General features: G+C 43.1%; 1 protein-coding gene across 5 annotated transcripts in view; it reads right to left on the bottom strand.

Annotated features, from left to right (window-relative positions):
- Positions 1-1210: 1210 nt before the first annotated feature.
- Tnfaip8 (TNF alpha induced protein 8) overlaps positions 1211-15887 on the bottom strand; it is a 115703-nt gene continuing 101026 nt past the window's right edge. For all 5 annotated transcript variants that reach the window (XM_006254709.5, XM_039096838.2, XM_006254708.5 and 2 more), the window contains exon 2: positions 1211-2876. In XM_006254709.5, coding sequence (XP_006254771.1) covers positions 2311-2876 — 566 coding nt within the window. In that variant the 3' untranslated portion in view covers positions 1211-2310. The remainder of the gene's footprint in view (positions 2877-15887) is intronic.

Below are 15887 nucleotides of genomic sequence, written 5' to 3'. Positions count from 1 at the left end.
ATTTGACACAAGCTACAGTCATCAGAGATTAGGGAGTGCCTCAATTGAGAAAATGCCTCCATAAGATTGGGCTATAGGTAAGCCTGTAGGGCTCTTTCATAATTAGTGATTCATGGAGTAGAACTCAAGACCGCTGTGGATGGGGCCACCCCTGGGCTGGTGGTCCTAGATTCCACAAGAAAGCAGGCTGAGCAAACCACGGGGAGCAAGCCAGTCAGAAGCATTCCTCCATGGCCTCTTTATTAGCTCCTGCCTCCAGGTTCCTAGCCTGTTTGAGTTACTACCCTTACTGCTTTTGATGATGAACTTTTATATGGAAATGTAAGAATAAACCCTTTCCTTTTCAACTTGGTTTTTGGTCATGGTGTTTTATCACGGCAATAATAACCCTAACTAGGACACTGGCATATGAAACTAAGGGATGCTACCACTGTCTGCATGTACATTGTGTTGCAATGCAGGCCCATTAGTATGACTCAAATGTGTGCAGACGTCTCTAAATTTCCCCCAAGGTCTTCAGATTTATTGGGTCATATCCTGAGGTAAAAATTCTTGAGATGCTTCACTATCTGTGCTTTTGCTGTATGTTTTTCTCTGGTAGAGCAGAGAGTGAGTCAGATCAGTGGCTCCCATGAGCTCACACTCTTAGCTTCCCTGATGTTGGTTCAGGAAGGCTGCTGTGCTCGTTTATGAGCCGTTTAGCAGCTATGAAGTCCAATAATCAGCAATGCAGCCATTACTTTAGTGTAATAACCTCTAGGAACCATCCAGAGGCTCCAGGAGGGAAGAATTATATATACTTCCAGCTCAAATCAGGATTTGACATCACACAAGCATTGCTGTTTATCTTTACTGAAAAAGCTGGGTCTCAAAGAAACCTGACCACTTCCTTCCAATCTGTGATGGGTCAAAGCAGGTCTTAACTTCCGGATTTTCACCCATGGGATCGTTGCTGGTGGATCTTTATTTCACTGTCAATATTCTTGAGGTAGACAAACGATAGGCTCGGTGGCAATGACAATATTTAGTGTCAGTGGCTGGGTCTGTTGCTTCCCAGATGGCTTCTAGTTCTTTTACACAATAAGCAAGGGTTTACTTCATTATCTACACACCAGAAATTATACAGACATGGCACACCAAGTGCTGAAGACAGATATGGACACCAGTCCATTCCTCAAAATAGCAAATAACACAATCGAAATCCCAGGCATTAAATAAAAAATGGCGTCTTTTATTCATCAATCCCCATTCACACTGAAATTCATGCATCTTTCTTACATTACTTCGCAACATCCTTGCTATCCTTTCCCCCCTAAGTCAACCTGATGAGTTCATCTTTAAACTCAAGAAGTTTTTCTTTTTATTTCTGAAATGCTACTTACATGTTGTTGTCTCAATATCAAAGCCAATCTAGGAATTTATTCTTCCTACGGGTGAAATGGATGTTAATACGGGAACATGTGAGCACCTGTTCAAGATGACATCAAAGTTAGGCCCTAAGCAAGTATTTCAAGGCAATGCCATGCCACTGGTTTTGAGACTCTAAGTCTCACTGATGGTACTAAAAAGTAGGACTCAGCTTCAAAAGCTGCGGTGGATGTTACTCACGATGTTAAGATTGCTCATTTCCACGGTCATGACTTCAGATGCAGGTCTCTGCTTTCCTGAGCATTCGGTTTGACTGCCTCAGATTTAATTCCCTTTTGTTTTTCTTTTTTTCGGAGCTGGGGACCGAACCCAGGGCCTTGAGCGCTCTACCACTGAGCTAAATCCCCAACCCCTCAGATTTAATTCCTAAAGGTCAATGACAACCTGTAACTAAAGAAGCAAAATTGTTTCCAAAGGATCGATGACAGCAAAAGAGAGGTTCTTGGCATTTTAAGAGAGATACGCAGACATAGCAAAGGATAAAGGTGAGTCAAGATACACAGCTTTAATACATATTAGAAATATCCAATGTGCCACCAATACGATTCCCCTAAAACACAGCAAGTGCCAGCGCTTGGGGCCACACTCATCTGTCTTTGTATCACTAGACATCTGAATGACCAACCATCCATTTTTCCCACATCCTGCCATTCATTAAGGTATTTTCAGCCAGATTTTTTAGCAATATGCTTTTTTTCTTTCTTTCAAATACAACAAGCCACACAGGAGTTCTACTATGAATGTCCAACAACAACAGGCTGTATGGGGCCAAGCCTTTCTGAAAAACATGCGATCTCTAAAAGATTCTCTGTCTTCCCTTTATGAGTCAGCAGTGCTCCACGTCACAAAAATCGCTGCTGGTCACGGTCTTCTCTCACAAGCTCATATGTTCTCTTCATCCAACATTTTGTTGATGCCGTCACAAAGTTTCTGTAAGTGAGGTTTAAATTTTCCAAAGGGATTATACAAGGCAGCCAAAAAATCACAATCTGAAAAATGATCAAAGACGTTATTAACCCGTCCGTGAGACTTGGCGGTAAGGTGGCGCTGAATGATGTCGTGCAGGAGCTCTCGGCACTCGTTCAGCAGCCTGGACAGCACGTTGCGGTCAAAGGTGTACTCTACCTGGTGAAAGCTCACCACCGTCATGGCCAGCTGGTGCACCTTTCTCTTGAACTTCTCCATCAAGGCCAGCTCGTCTTGGTTGAACTGATTGTTCCTGTGGAGAACGGCCAGCTTGATGACCGTCTTGATGAGGTTCTTGATGACCTTCTCTGCCTCCTTCTTGTTCTGGGTGTACTCCTTGGTCACCCTGTACAGCTCATCCAGGACCTCGCTGCTGGTGTCATCGATCAGGGTGGTGGCGATGGATTTGGATACCATTTTACCCAGGATCTTCTTTTGTGCCTGAACGGCCAGGTTTTTGGAATTAAAGACATCTGTAGCCACTAGAGAATAAAACAACAGGGTAGAAAGAACAAAAGATCAGTTAACAGCAAGTAAAACAAAACCAGACAAACCTCCAAGTATTAGGAGTACTTCCCCTCATTCCTTCACTATTTACAGTTTGTTTCCCAATTACTGATATACTGTTCATATAGCCATTAAAGTTGATACCTTCCTTGAAAATAACCTTTGATTTGAAAATATTATGTTTCGGTAGTTGGGGCGATAGCTCGGAGGTTAAGAGCACTTGCTGCTCTGTAGAGGACCTTTAGAACCCAGTGCCCATGATGGCAGGCTCACAACTGTCTGTAACTCCAGCTCTATGGCGAGCTGACATCCTCTTCTGAGTACTTGCATACATGTAGCATGTGCTCACACAGATGTATGCATAGTCATATAAAAAATAAATCTAAAGATGAAATACTATGTCTCACGAGGCGGCAAAATTTTATGCCTTTTTTATTTAGCTTAATTATATGAATATTTAAAAGTTTAAGTCAACTCTATACCTATCTTCTAGGCAGTTGCAAACTACACAACTTAAACTCACTTGAATGAAAGTAGGATAGGTAACAAGGCTACAATACAGAGTACAATAGCATATTTACTCCAGCGAACCCCAAGGACAGCCCTGTCTTGTGAACCAGCTACAGAAAGCCTAAGTGCCTAAGCCTTCGGTCATCGCTCTCCCAGCCATCCCACCCACTTTGAATTTCACTCTCAGATGTCAACTTCTGAAAGGTTATACTCCAGAGAGACCTCACTGTCAGCTGCTGTTCCTGGTCCACTCTTGCTTTTAAGTTTCGAGGAAATAAGTTTAAAGTGAGCCAATGACACACGCTACATGCAAAATAGCCTCTGGAAAAGCTGGCCCCCAGAGTCGACTTCTGGAATGCTCGTGACTTAATTTGGCAGATGTTCAACGCACACAGAAGAATTGCATAAATTACAGATTAATGACATACAAAATGCTTCTAGCTTAGAGCCCCAGTGCAAACTCTCAACAAACCAACATCAGCTCCGCTCTCTCAGGATTACCCCTTCTATGTGCTGGCTGCAATATGACTGCTTGTCTAGGACTCCCCTTTTTCTTCTTCCCCTGGCTGAGGGTCTCAGAACTGCAGTACTTTGAGTTTCCAGAAATTTCTGTTCTCTCCGTACATTCCAGAAAACTTAGAGCAGTTGGCGTATAACCACTTAGTGATAAAGGTGGACAGCTCAAGGCACTGGTGATATAAAGTGATCTCTTGTTTGACAAAAGCTAGCATCAGTAGGAAGCAAAATAGCAGAACTACAAAACCCAGGCTAGGAGGTCATATATGAGCAAGTTTCATGCTAGATGTCAGGTGGAGACAAAGAGGATCCACATTACATTTAAAATCTGAATCTAAAGCAGGTTTGTGGTCTCGTATAGGTTATTGCAGAATGGCTCCTAGTGTGTAGAACTCCTAGGGACATACAGTGCTGTGCATGAACTGAGAGGATGTCCGGGTAGAACTAGAAATCGTGCCCTTCCAACTGTTGATAATGAGTTACAGAAACACGAAGTGAGACTGCAGAAGAAGAACTGAAATGCATTTTAAGAGAGAAAAGGAAAGTGAAAAGTTGTGGGAAGAGACCAACTTCTGGAGGGTTTCCAAGCTTTTAAACCATTTGCAGTTTAATAGTAATGTATTCATGTCTCTTCATTGATGTGCTAAAGAGTGTTAATTCACACTATGAAATCCTATACACACACACACACACACACACACACACACACACACACACACACACACACACAGAGTACCCCAGCAGTTAATATTGCTGCCTTATGGCCAAGGACTGTCCAAATACAGACCTTAACCAATAAACAAATCCGGTTTCTACGGGAAGAGATACACTGTCGTTCTCACATACATAACAGATCACTTAGATGTCACCAACTTATTTTATATAAAGATTCTGCTTTTCACCATTTAGAGATTGGCACCTACAAAGAACCCATCTAGAACCTACAGTCATGTTTCTCAGATAAACACAGTTTGTTGGAAATACTGAAATAAGAGAGACCAGGGACAACAGAGAGACAGATATAGTCAGAGAGACAGGGCCAGAGGTTGGTTCAGACTCATTTATGGTAAGTTCTCAAGGCTGAACCTGTATCTCTGTAGCTCACCAAGCTTCTTTTCTCATTAAATCTCAACATCCCATTTCATTTCAAACACAGAGAGAAGCAAGAACTCTACAGCACAGCATTTTAGCTTCCGGCTGGGGAGGGGAAGCCATCCACTGCAGACTGAGCACGATCATCCCTCATTTACTGTAGCCAAGTCATAACCCAGACGTGGAAGTTGATCTCTGAGGCTTTTCCTGTCTTCCCAGAACTCCCACGTGACTCTTCCCATTTACTCTTTAGATCAATTCAGTGCGTCCTGCACCCTCTCCACAAGGCAGACAAGCATTCAGTGGGTTTATTTTTCAGCGTGCTTTGAGCCAGCAAGGGTTGTGGCTGACAGCTGACTGCCAGGGATATGTGGTCTGGGATCATAAACTATGACTGTTTTCTTTCTCGGACACTAACTGCCACTAGCCTCGCCTGCTTGGGCTCATTGTCAGATCTATGGGCTCTCTTAAAGGCTGGCACATCTTCGAGCTAATCCGGGACCTAGTTTTCCTCGTTCTGTCTAGTCTCACCCCTGTGTGATATCATCTCCATGGCTTCAGAGAGCATCCATGTGCCAACAACTCCCACAGTACCCAGCCTTCACTTCTTTCCCACACTCACTTTGCAAAAACATTTAAGACAGCTTTCTTTTGAAATTCTGCAGGCATCGCAGACACACCGGCCCCTAACTGAATCCTTGTTTAGCCCATGCTACAAAAATACTCCCTGTCCACTATTTATCACCTCGATTAATAGCATCTCTCTTGGCCGTTGCTCAAGTCGGAGACCTGGGAACCATCCACCATCTCATCCTCTCCCTTAGCCCATTACCAAACCATTCCCCCCATTTTCCCATTTGTCCATTTCTAAATCGTATGCAATTCCCTCCATCTCTGCAGATGTCACCTAGTCCAGCCCCTTTCCAATGTCCTCTCGCACTGCAGCCAGGGCATTTTGAAGACGTTGCTTGAGAAAATGAGGTTCTATTTAAGTTCTTTGCTAACTATCACACTTCCCAGCTATTTGCCTAGTTGTTACCATCTCTCCCTGGGGTTCCTAAGCTCTCCAAAAATTCCCCACCTGTCTATTTATGTCACGCCCTGGGCTTGGCCAGGCACTGGCTTCTCCCATCTCCTCGCCATACTTAAGTACTACTCAAGGGAAACGTTTTGGCCTGAAAAAATGAAAGCTTAAAACACACATTTGGATGTTTCTCTTTGCTTATTTTAAAACCTAGAAAAACAGACACTTGTTTTAACTCACTAAACATGTGGGATTTTTCTCCCCCATATAAGCATACTTCAGAAAGTGGTTTTTTTCTTACCATCAGCAAATTAGTTTTCTTTAAAGAGGAAAGATTTATTGTATACAAAGATTTATTGTATATAGCAGGAGACAACAATACAGATATTTTGAGTATAAGCAAGGTCTAGTATTTCTGACTTGAACTGCAGTGGACGATTAGCCACACTGGCCCACCCTCTGCTTCTGGCTTGGTCTGTTGTTTAAACAGAGAGAGAGAGAGAGAGAGAGAGAGAGAGAGAGAGAGAGAGAGAGAGAGAGAGAGAGAGAGAGAAAGAGAGAGAGAGAGAACGAACACAGACAGACAGACAGACACAGACACAGAGACAGCGAGACAGAGTCTAAGACATATTCCTGGATACAATTGAGAGGCGTAAAGATGTTCTCCAAGGAGACAATATTGAGAATATTGATCAGCTGTTTACAATTAAGATTCATTTGCCTTGGAAACAGACATGGAAATTGTTGGCAGAAGAAAAAAAATCCTGACCTCATATCCAGCATGTGTGAGGTCCTATTCCATTCCTAGTTTTGAGGAGAATGACTGTTAACTTTATGTCTGCTCACCTCCCTCCTTCTCCAGGACTGAATGGAACAGTCCACCTCAGCAGTGTTTTCTGTAAAACAAACTAATATTTAGGGATTCCTGGTTTTACCACCAACAATCATAAAGCTGGAGATAAATATTGATGGTAAAAATATTCTGATCCATGTGTGCAAGAAAACAAACCATGCTCAGAAGAAAACAGAGGAAAAGCCTTTTGGTACTATCAATGAGTGAAGAGCGTAGTTTTCTAAAAATTAACAAGAATGCCCCACAATTGCTAATACTATGCATGCACTGAGGGACTCAAGTCACTTCACATATTTATCAACGAACACATAATCTTTTCACTCGGTAGGCTTCTTACACTTGCTACTTTTGAATGCTGACCATCGACACACATGTTATTCCAATTTATTGCCCAGTTAAATTCCATCCAGTGGACCCAGAATGAGGAAGGATGGAAGGAAGACATTCAGAGACCATGTCTAGCCACTGGGCGGAATTCTCAAATGTTCTTTAAACAAACAGTACGAAACCTTAGCTATCTTATATTTGAATAGTTTCAAATGTAAATGACTTAGGTGGGAAAAGGCAGTTTGAAGGTATAAGAAAAGGGGCAGAGGGGCTGGGAATTTAGCTCAGTGGTAGAGCGCTTGCCTAGCGCGCAAGGCCCTGGGTTCAGTCCTCAGCTCTGAAAAAAAAAAAAGAGAAAAGAAAAGAAAAGAAAAGAAAAGGAAAGGAAAGGAAAGAAAAGGGGCAGAAACCTGGGTGATGGTGGTGCATGCCTGTGGTCCTAGCACTTGGGAGGCAGAGGCAGGCAGATCTCTATGAGTTCAAAGCCAGCCTGGTCTACAAAGCAAACTCCAGGGCAGCCAGGACTGTTAATGAGAAACCCTGTTTCAAAAAAAGTTTAAAAACAAGGAGGAGGAAGAGGAGGAAGAAGAAGGAGGGGTAGGGGAGAGGGAAGGAGAGGAAGAAGAGGAAGGAGGAGGGACAGAGAGGAGGGGAGGAGGAGGAAGAAGAAAAAGAAGGAGGAGGGAGGGAGAGGGAGAGGGAGAAAGAAGGAAACATTCCTACTCTGGGATCTGGTGCTGTTCCCAGACAGCAGTCTCCACACTGAAAAACCTGAAGGAGGAAATCAGCAGGACAGAGAAGAAATGAAAATAAGGGGAAAAGAAAGGAGGCAAGGGAAGAGGCAGGGGCTGCGGGGAAGGCTGTGGCCAGGAGGAGCTGCATATCTATATATGAATAGTAAGGACTGCAGGCCTGAAAAGGTCAGAAGTAACATAGTTGGAGAGAGGACAAGCGTGAGGCACCTTAATACAAACTGTATTTATGTCTTCGGATAGAAGAGGCCATTCCAGAGATTGCTATCTTGGGAGAATGGATAAAGCCTGGATCCTTAGCTTGACCCTCAAATGCACAGTGGCACGAATGTATTCTCTTGGTGCCAAGTGGCTCAAACCCAGTAACATACACCACCGCAGACACAAGGGCAAGCCATACATCCCACGTCTCACATGTAATCCAGAAACATAGGTGTTCCTTTAAAGGGCCGTATATAGGATGCACACCAGAGAAAAGGGTGACATTGGAATGCCTCCTGTCTGTCACCGGGCACAGTCTTAGCAGGGACTAGGACTTCCATCAAGCCTTCCAGACCACTTTCATCTCTCACTACTTTACAATTTGGTGAATAGCTTGAAAACTGATAGGGTGAAAAATGGCTCTTGCTTATAGAGGGGCGAACAAAATTTTCCCAGTGGAATGTCCTGTGAACCTTGTTCGCATATCTTAGGACAGTCCTATGGGTAAAGTGTTAACAGTTTGCCCTGTTTTCTCATTCAGATAAGAAAAATCTTCAAAACTTGAGAGAAAGCTTGTGTTTATGTGAGAAAATTATACCTTCCAATAATACATATTGGAGCTTTTTCTTAGTGAAAATATTTAAAGTAAAAAGGCTGCAGTAGTAACAGTCTGTGCACTAGGGGGCCATTACTGTGGCGTTCTTTCCCAGCCTCCTGGAAAAGCACAGACTACCTTAACAAACACTGCAACTAAGGAACGGCTGAGCTCGGGCTCAGCTACTGCAGGGGTATTGCTAGGACTGTTTCCTCACCGGGGAATCAACACTATTGATTCAACCTCCCAGGGTCGTTCTAAAGATTAATAAACAGGGACCACATGGAACTGCCACACGGAAAAATTCCTCTGCAGACTTGTATAGAGAACATAACACATCAAGCTGCATATGTATCTCAGTAACTCTAGAGATGGATTACAATCGGTCAAAGTCAATCAACTCCTTCTGTTAGTGCTGTGAAACGGAGACACGCAAAGTACCAGATGGTTGTGTGGAAACAGAGACCTCATGCAGTGTACCAATACCAACTCGAATTTCCTTTTCCATGATCACACTGAGATATAAGGAACACTTAAATCCTTTGGAAAGAAAATTTTAATTTCTGAAGGATTTCGATCTCTCTTGGCAACAGATTCAGCTGTAGGTAGTGGAAAGGCCTTTTGTCTGAGGAAACGGGTCCTCTGAGAACAAAAAGAATGCCTACCACACAAGGACAAGAGGAGACATGGTTTGCAACATGCATGCAAAGCTGTGCAATAGGGGCATCTCAAAAAGGAAGTGAACCGAAACTAAAGCCACAGTGAAAGCCACACTGCGTGGCATCACCCTCCAGACCTGCTTTCCAAGGCCTCAGAGAATCAGAGACATAGGGAACAGGAAGCCAGTGCAGCGAAACAAAGGGGCCAAAGTGGAGGGAGCAATTTAATTTCTTTAAAATTCAGTTTTCCTGTCCGATAAGTTGTGTGCATGCATGCGTGTGTGTGCATGTGCATGTGTGTAGGGGCACATTTCCAGACCTACTGAGTTACAGAGTTTGAAGCTGAGGGCAGTGTGCTACGCTCCTGAATAACTCTACAAGTGAAGCCTGACTTCAGCCACCCTTCTTGGTGTGACTAGGAACTTCAGAGGCAGAGGTCGCTTGAACAGAGAAACCGGTTCAATACACTATGCCCTCTGTGGTAATTTCTCTTCCTCTCTTCTATTTGGTAACTTGTAGAAGAGACAAGATGGGCCCAAAGACAGCATAAAGAAGAAGGATTTCTCTGTATAACAGGCTGTTTTGTGGCATTGACACCGAACCTCTTCATGATTTTTGAGGTTAACCATGTGCTTTTTTCACAGGCTGAACTTTGTGATGATTTTGAACATGTCAAACCAGAGAGACAGTTTAATAAGCAAAGCATAAGAACCTGCATCCGATTCCCAGAATCCATGTAAAAAGGCCATGTGTGGTAGCATGCCTCTGTAACCCCAGCATGGGAGAAAGAGAGACAAAGAGGCCCTAAGGCTGGCTGGCTAGCCAGAATAGTACACTTGGAAAGTTCTAGCCCAGTGATAGATCCTGTCTCAAATGAGGTGGACAGCATCCCTGACAATGACACTTCAAGATGACCTCTGGACTCCACACAGGTGTCTACATGTGCATGTGTACTTGCACACACACGCACACACGCACACACAGACATGAACAAGTAACCAGATACAACAATATGAACACAAGTATACAAAAGACAATACCAATTGTTTCAACTCTTTTAATGTCCTATTATCAGACCCACCTCTGCCCCTTCCCCTCAACATTCTCTAGGGATCATTCCAGCCTTTTATTGCCTCATTGCTGGCATAAACTCCAAAGAGACATCTCTATTGGCTCCAGAAGTGGAGGAAAATTTGGTGGTGTTTAGATGAAGCAGTATGGTTGGATCTCAAAGAATGTCAGTTTCATAAATGTTAGGACAAAAGTTAGAGAAACAATTATATTTTATGGCTACCCAAAGTCAGGGCAAGATATATATAGCCATAAGAAACCATTACATCATCGTAGGTAATAACCACAGTAGAGATACGAAAACGAGGCAATACTAATAGTAGCCACTATTAAACAATAGTTTTGTTAATTCTTTGAGAATTTTATCCAATGTCTTTTAATCACCCTTACTTCCGAATTTCATGGCCTCTTCTTTGTTTTTTGCTTTTTTTAAACAATACCTCATTACATTTTGTGCTATCCTTATACGTCTGGGTGTGGGACAATCTACCAAGAGCTAGGGGGCCTCTCTCTCTACCTGCTAGAATGTTAAGTGGACAGCCATCGTTTTAACAATTCTTACTATACTGTCCCTGGAACTTGCATTATCTCATTGAAGTTTTACACCAGTCCTAGAAGGAAGACTATTACTACACATATTTCCAAGTCAGGTCTCTGAGGCTCAGGAAAAAAACCGAGTTGCTTACTTAGACACTATATTTTGGTTATATTCCTTTTCCTCGCCCAACTCCTCCCAGATCTTTCTCATCTCCCCATCTACCATACTTTGTGTTTTCTCTTTCTAAAGAAAAAAGAAAAACCAAAACATCAAAACAAACAACAAACAAAAAAGCCAACAAGACATACATATACCAAAACAAAAGTACATTCAAAACCATGGAGTTCCTTTTGCATTAGTCAACTGCTCCCGGGCACAGGGCCCGTCCCGGAGTGTGGTTGATAGCTTTTATCAAACACCTTTCGTAAGGCTCAGGGGTCTGTGTGGAAGAGGAGGCAGAAAGACAGTGAGAGCCAGAGCTGGCGGAGGACTCCAAGGAAACAATTTTCCAGACACAGAAGGACTGATGCACACGAATATGAACTCCGAGACTGTGGCAGCATGCACAAGGCTCACACAGGTTCAACCGGATAAAACTCCCAGCCCTGAGAAGGGGAAGTGGACACAAAGTCTCTAGAGGGAAATTTAGTTTTCTCTGATGGAGCACCGCTGAAATCGAGTTACTTCCAAGAGGCTGCACAGTCAGTGAGTGAGAGAGATGAATTTGAATGCACTCATGTTCCATGTAATCTGTCCTCTAAAAGACTTGGATATATGAGTTTTAGAAATGTTTTATGCTAAACCGTCAACCAAAGAGTACACATGGTGGGATCCATGGCTCCAGCTGCATATGTAGCAGAGGATGGCATTGTCTGGCATCAATGAGAGGGGAGGCCCTTGGTCCTGTGGAGGCTTGATGCCCCAGCATAGGGGGATGCTATGGTGGTGAGGTGGGAGTGAGTGGGTGGGTAGGTGGGGGAGCACCCTCATAGAGGGAGGGGGATGAGGAGTTTACAGTGTGGAAACTGGGAAGGGGACATTTGAAATGTAAATAAAATAACCAATAAAAAATAAATAATGTTTTATATTGAAAACCCCTGAGTAGAACCTAATGAAGTCTCTCTAAGGAAAGGGAGAGCAAAGGAGAGGAGAAGGTCAGTCTTAAGATAAGGAGTTTAACCTAAAAACAAACAATGAACAAGACTGAACAATCAAGTGAAAGTCCCTCAGCTTGGCCTCCCTCTCTGCACAGCTCTGGTCTCAACTCTTCTTCGAGAGGCAACAACTGTTGCGAGAGTTTTGGCATCTTTTCAGAGCTATGCATAGATCTGCCCCTGCATAGAGAAGCAAATATCTGAATGGCTCCTGAGCTATGTGAAGAAGTCTTAGAGATCCCCCACCTCTCCTCTTTGATCCTGAGATAGGGTTTCACTGGGTGACAGCTCGAGCTGGCCTGCTACTCAGGACCCTCATAAGCACTAAGATTACGAATGTGCACCACCATACCTAGACTAAGGCGTGTGGGTCTGAGTGTTGGAAGGGAGCATGGCGTGTTCTGTAACTGATGTAAGATGACAGTGTGACAAGGACATTCACCTTTGCTGCCTGCTACTCCAACAGCAGTCGTAGGAGTCCTTTATAGGTGGTGAGGGGAGGCAAGGAGGTCTTCAGTCTTTGATGAAATGTATAAAAGGAGGACCACGTACTGTGACTAAGATTATCACATAATTTATTGTCCAAATGGAAAACCTTTGCACAGGGTAATTACCCCATGACAAGAGAGTTGTAACTGCCTCAGGTAAATTATTCCTACATGAATACTAAAGGAGCAAAACTAAGTAAGGATTTACTCATATATTTATAAGACATTTCTTGAGAATCCTGTAAACATGTTGATCAGGTTTTCTTCCAAACAAAAATACTAGTTTTTTTTTTTAAAAGAAGTTAAGAGAAATCATAATGGTGGTGTGGGGATGAGTCTAGTTAAATAGCTCTTGAAGGAACGTATACCAAGGTTCCCTTTAGAGATACTCAAATATCCACCCAGTAAAAAATTATTATATCATTAATTTTGCTTATTAGGTTTTCCAACCACATTTCAAACAGATTCCAGGAACAAATTTGTAGACTAAAATTAATGAAGATAATTAATTGGCTAACAAGTGGATTCAGAGTAGATCACTGTTAATAGGGGTGGGCCAGGTGGGCAGGGCAGGCTGTGGGCAAAGAGAGGCAATACTATGCAGGCACAGCTTCTGGTGGGTCAGAAGCTGTATCGTCCCTGAGGGCCCTTGAGACTGGACATTACCTATTTCCTCTGGGCCTCAGTTTCTTTATCTGCAGATGGAGTTTAAATAAAAATAATCCACATGAAGTGCATTTGCTGTCAGGTAATCAGGTGAGCTTGTGTAAGTAATTATCATCCCCATTATTAACTGCTAGCTTGCCGTAAGGTGACATTCTGGTCCAGAATGGCTCAGGCATAAGTGAAGGGAGAAGAAAGAATATTAACAGATGTAATATACCATTCGATAGAAACTTGTGTTGTGTTTGTAATGTGCTTTCAAAGGTAGCAATCTCTCTTTTCTCCAGGTACTCACACTAACATGGGACGGATGATGGGAACCTAGGTGGGATGAAGGGAACACGGGAGGGATGACGGGACCACGGGAGGGATGAAGGGAACACGAGAGGGATGACTGGAACACGGGTGGGATGATGGGAACACGGGAGGGATGATGGGAACACGGGAGGGATGATGGGAACACAGGAGGGATGATGGGAATATGGGTGGGATGATGGGAACACAGGAGGGATGATGGGAACACGGGAGGGATGATGGGAACAAGGGTGGGATGTGCCACGGAAGTTCCATAGGAGGACTGTGGAACGAGCAACAGCAGTGAAAGGGTTGAGAAGAATGAGAACAGAGTGGGCAGCAGTATCTTTTTGGATGAGGACGGAGGCTAGAGTTGAAGGCTTCTCCAAAGGTGCCTAGCCTCAAAAGAAAAGTAGATCTCGCCTTTCAGAAATATTCCAGAGCTGACACAGAGACTTCCTATGGGCCAGTGAAGCATTAAAGAACTATTTCTTGGCATTCCTAAAAACCAGAAGCCAAAGTATGGGCTTTAAGGGAGGGGGATGCAAACAGTAGCTGTGTTCTTGTCGAGGCCTTAAAAATGCTTGCTACTGGGTTTCTAAGTTCTCAGGCAGTGTTTGGCAGGGGAAGGAGAGAGGTAACAAGTTATCTAGGATGGAATTCTGTGTCCTGGGCCACTGGTATCACTGGAGTAGTTTGGTAATTGCTACACTGACTGCATCGGAGTCACCAGGACTGTAGTCTTGGAGATTGAAAGGTTCCACACTGCTCTGGGGTACGCTCCTACAATACTAGGCCTAAAATTCCAAAGAGACATGTGTTGACAACAGAATCATCTCAGAAACGAGACTCTGTGGATAGCACCCCCTTTCAAAGTTTTATGGAAATAGAGATGTTGACTCATGCTTGGAATCCACAATGTTTTCAAGAGGGGGCCTGTTAGTACTCAGTTTTGATAATGCAGCTAGGAGAGTAAAAAGTAAGCCTTTTCCAGGCACAATTCAAAGAAGGCCTAACTCCTACACATAGGATTGAAATGAAATGAAAATATCTTCCAATCACTTATGCAAAACTGACTGTAGTGAGCTATTTTTTTCAAATTAAGCAAATCTTTCCTTATTTACTATATGAATTGGGAAACTCTAGTTTTTCTTAGAGCTGTCACAGTCGAGCTTGTGTAGTCTTTCCACTGATGAGTCAATACCGTCTTCTTCTGGAATGTGGAGAAGAACCCTCTGAGTAGCTCTATGATTGCTACGGTTTTCCAAGTCAAGTCCTGTCACTTGCCAGAGGCCCTGAAACCTGATAAATATTTATATTCATATAACATTTAGAAAATCAATAGCAAATTCTAAATCCAGCCTACTAAAGTGAAGTTTAGTACTAAGCCAGCTTGTAGACCGGGACCAATTGTCCCTACACACTTTCTGGTAGAACCAGGCCGCTTGTGACAACATAATAAAGACAACCTAACAATATAATTACAGTGACCACTCTACAGTTAACGGAATGCATCAGAACATATTCATGCACGTTTCTGACTTGGGGCTATAATGTATTACTCGGAGAGAGTCAGAGGAGCAAACCATGGTTGGGAAGCCAAGGGTGCACAGTCAGAGACAGAGCTGAGGGACATCATTTCTTATTAGAGTGTAAGTTCCTCTGTAACAAAAGCAAAGTTAAGAAGACGTACACTGCTCACACAACTGCCATCAATACCACATCCTGCTGAGTTAGCCACATCCCACTTCTTGGAGTCTGTCCTTTCTTCACCAAAAATGAGACACGTGGGCCTTACAAGTCAGGAGATAGAAAACTAAAGAAAAATTATGTCTGTCTACCCTTAACCTGGCCCTCTAACCCTGCCGAGAAAGGGTTTCTCGCTTTATATGCCTCAGTTGAATTACCACTTCTTCCAAGAAAGCTTTGCAAATCCAATGGCCAGAATAAGTCTTTCTATCTCACCTGCTTTCTGCTTAAGAAAGTTAAATTTCTCTCTTACCCTAGCTGCTTATAATCATTGATAAGGTATCAAATCTCTCATCTCTCTATTCTTCAAATTGATTAGCATATGCCCTCGAGCTAGTAGGAATGAATGAAGTTCCAACTCTCTCATCCATCTCTGTGGACCCCATTGCTTTCTTTTACAACTCCCAAAGATATGACAGAAAATCAATTCAGTTCCTTATATCTAGAAATTAACAAAGGAAATGATTTGTACTCCGTGGCCAAGATCGTTCCCCGATAAA

This window comes from Rattus norvegicus, chromosome 18 (assembly GCF_036323735.1).
Source record: "Rattus norvegicus strain BN/NHsdMcwi chromosome 18, GRCr8, whole genome shotgun sequence".
In the NCBI taxonomy this organism is placed as follows: domain Eukaryota; kingdom Metazoa; phylum Chordata; class Mammalia; order Rodentia; family Muridae; genus Rattus; species Rattus norvegicus.
Note: the sequence above shows the minus strand (reverse complement) of the source record. Positions and strands in the feature narration are given on the sequence as shown.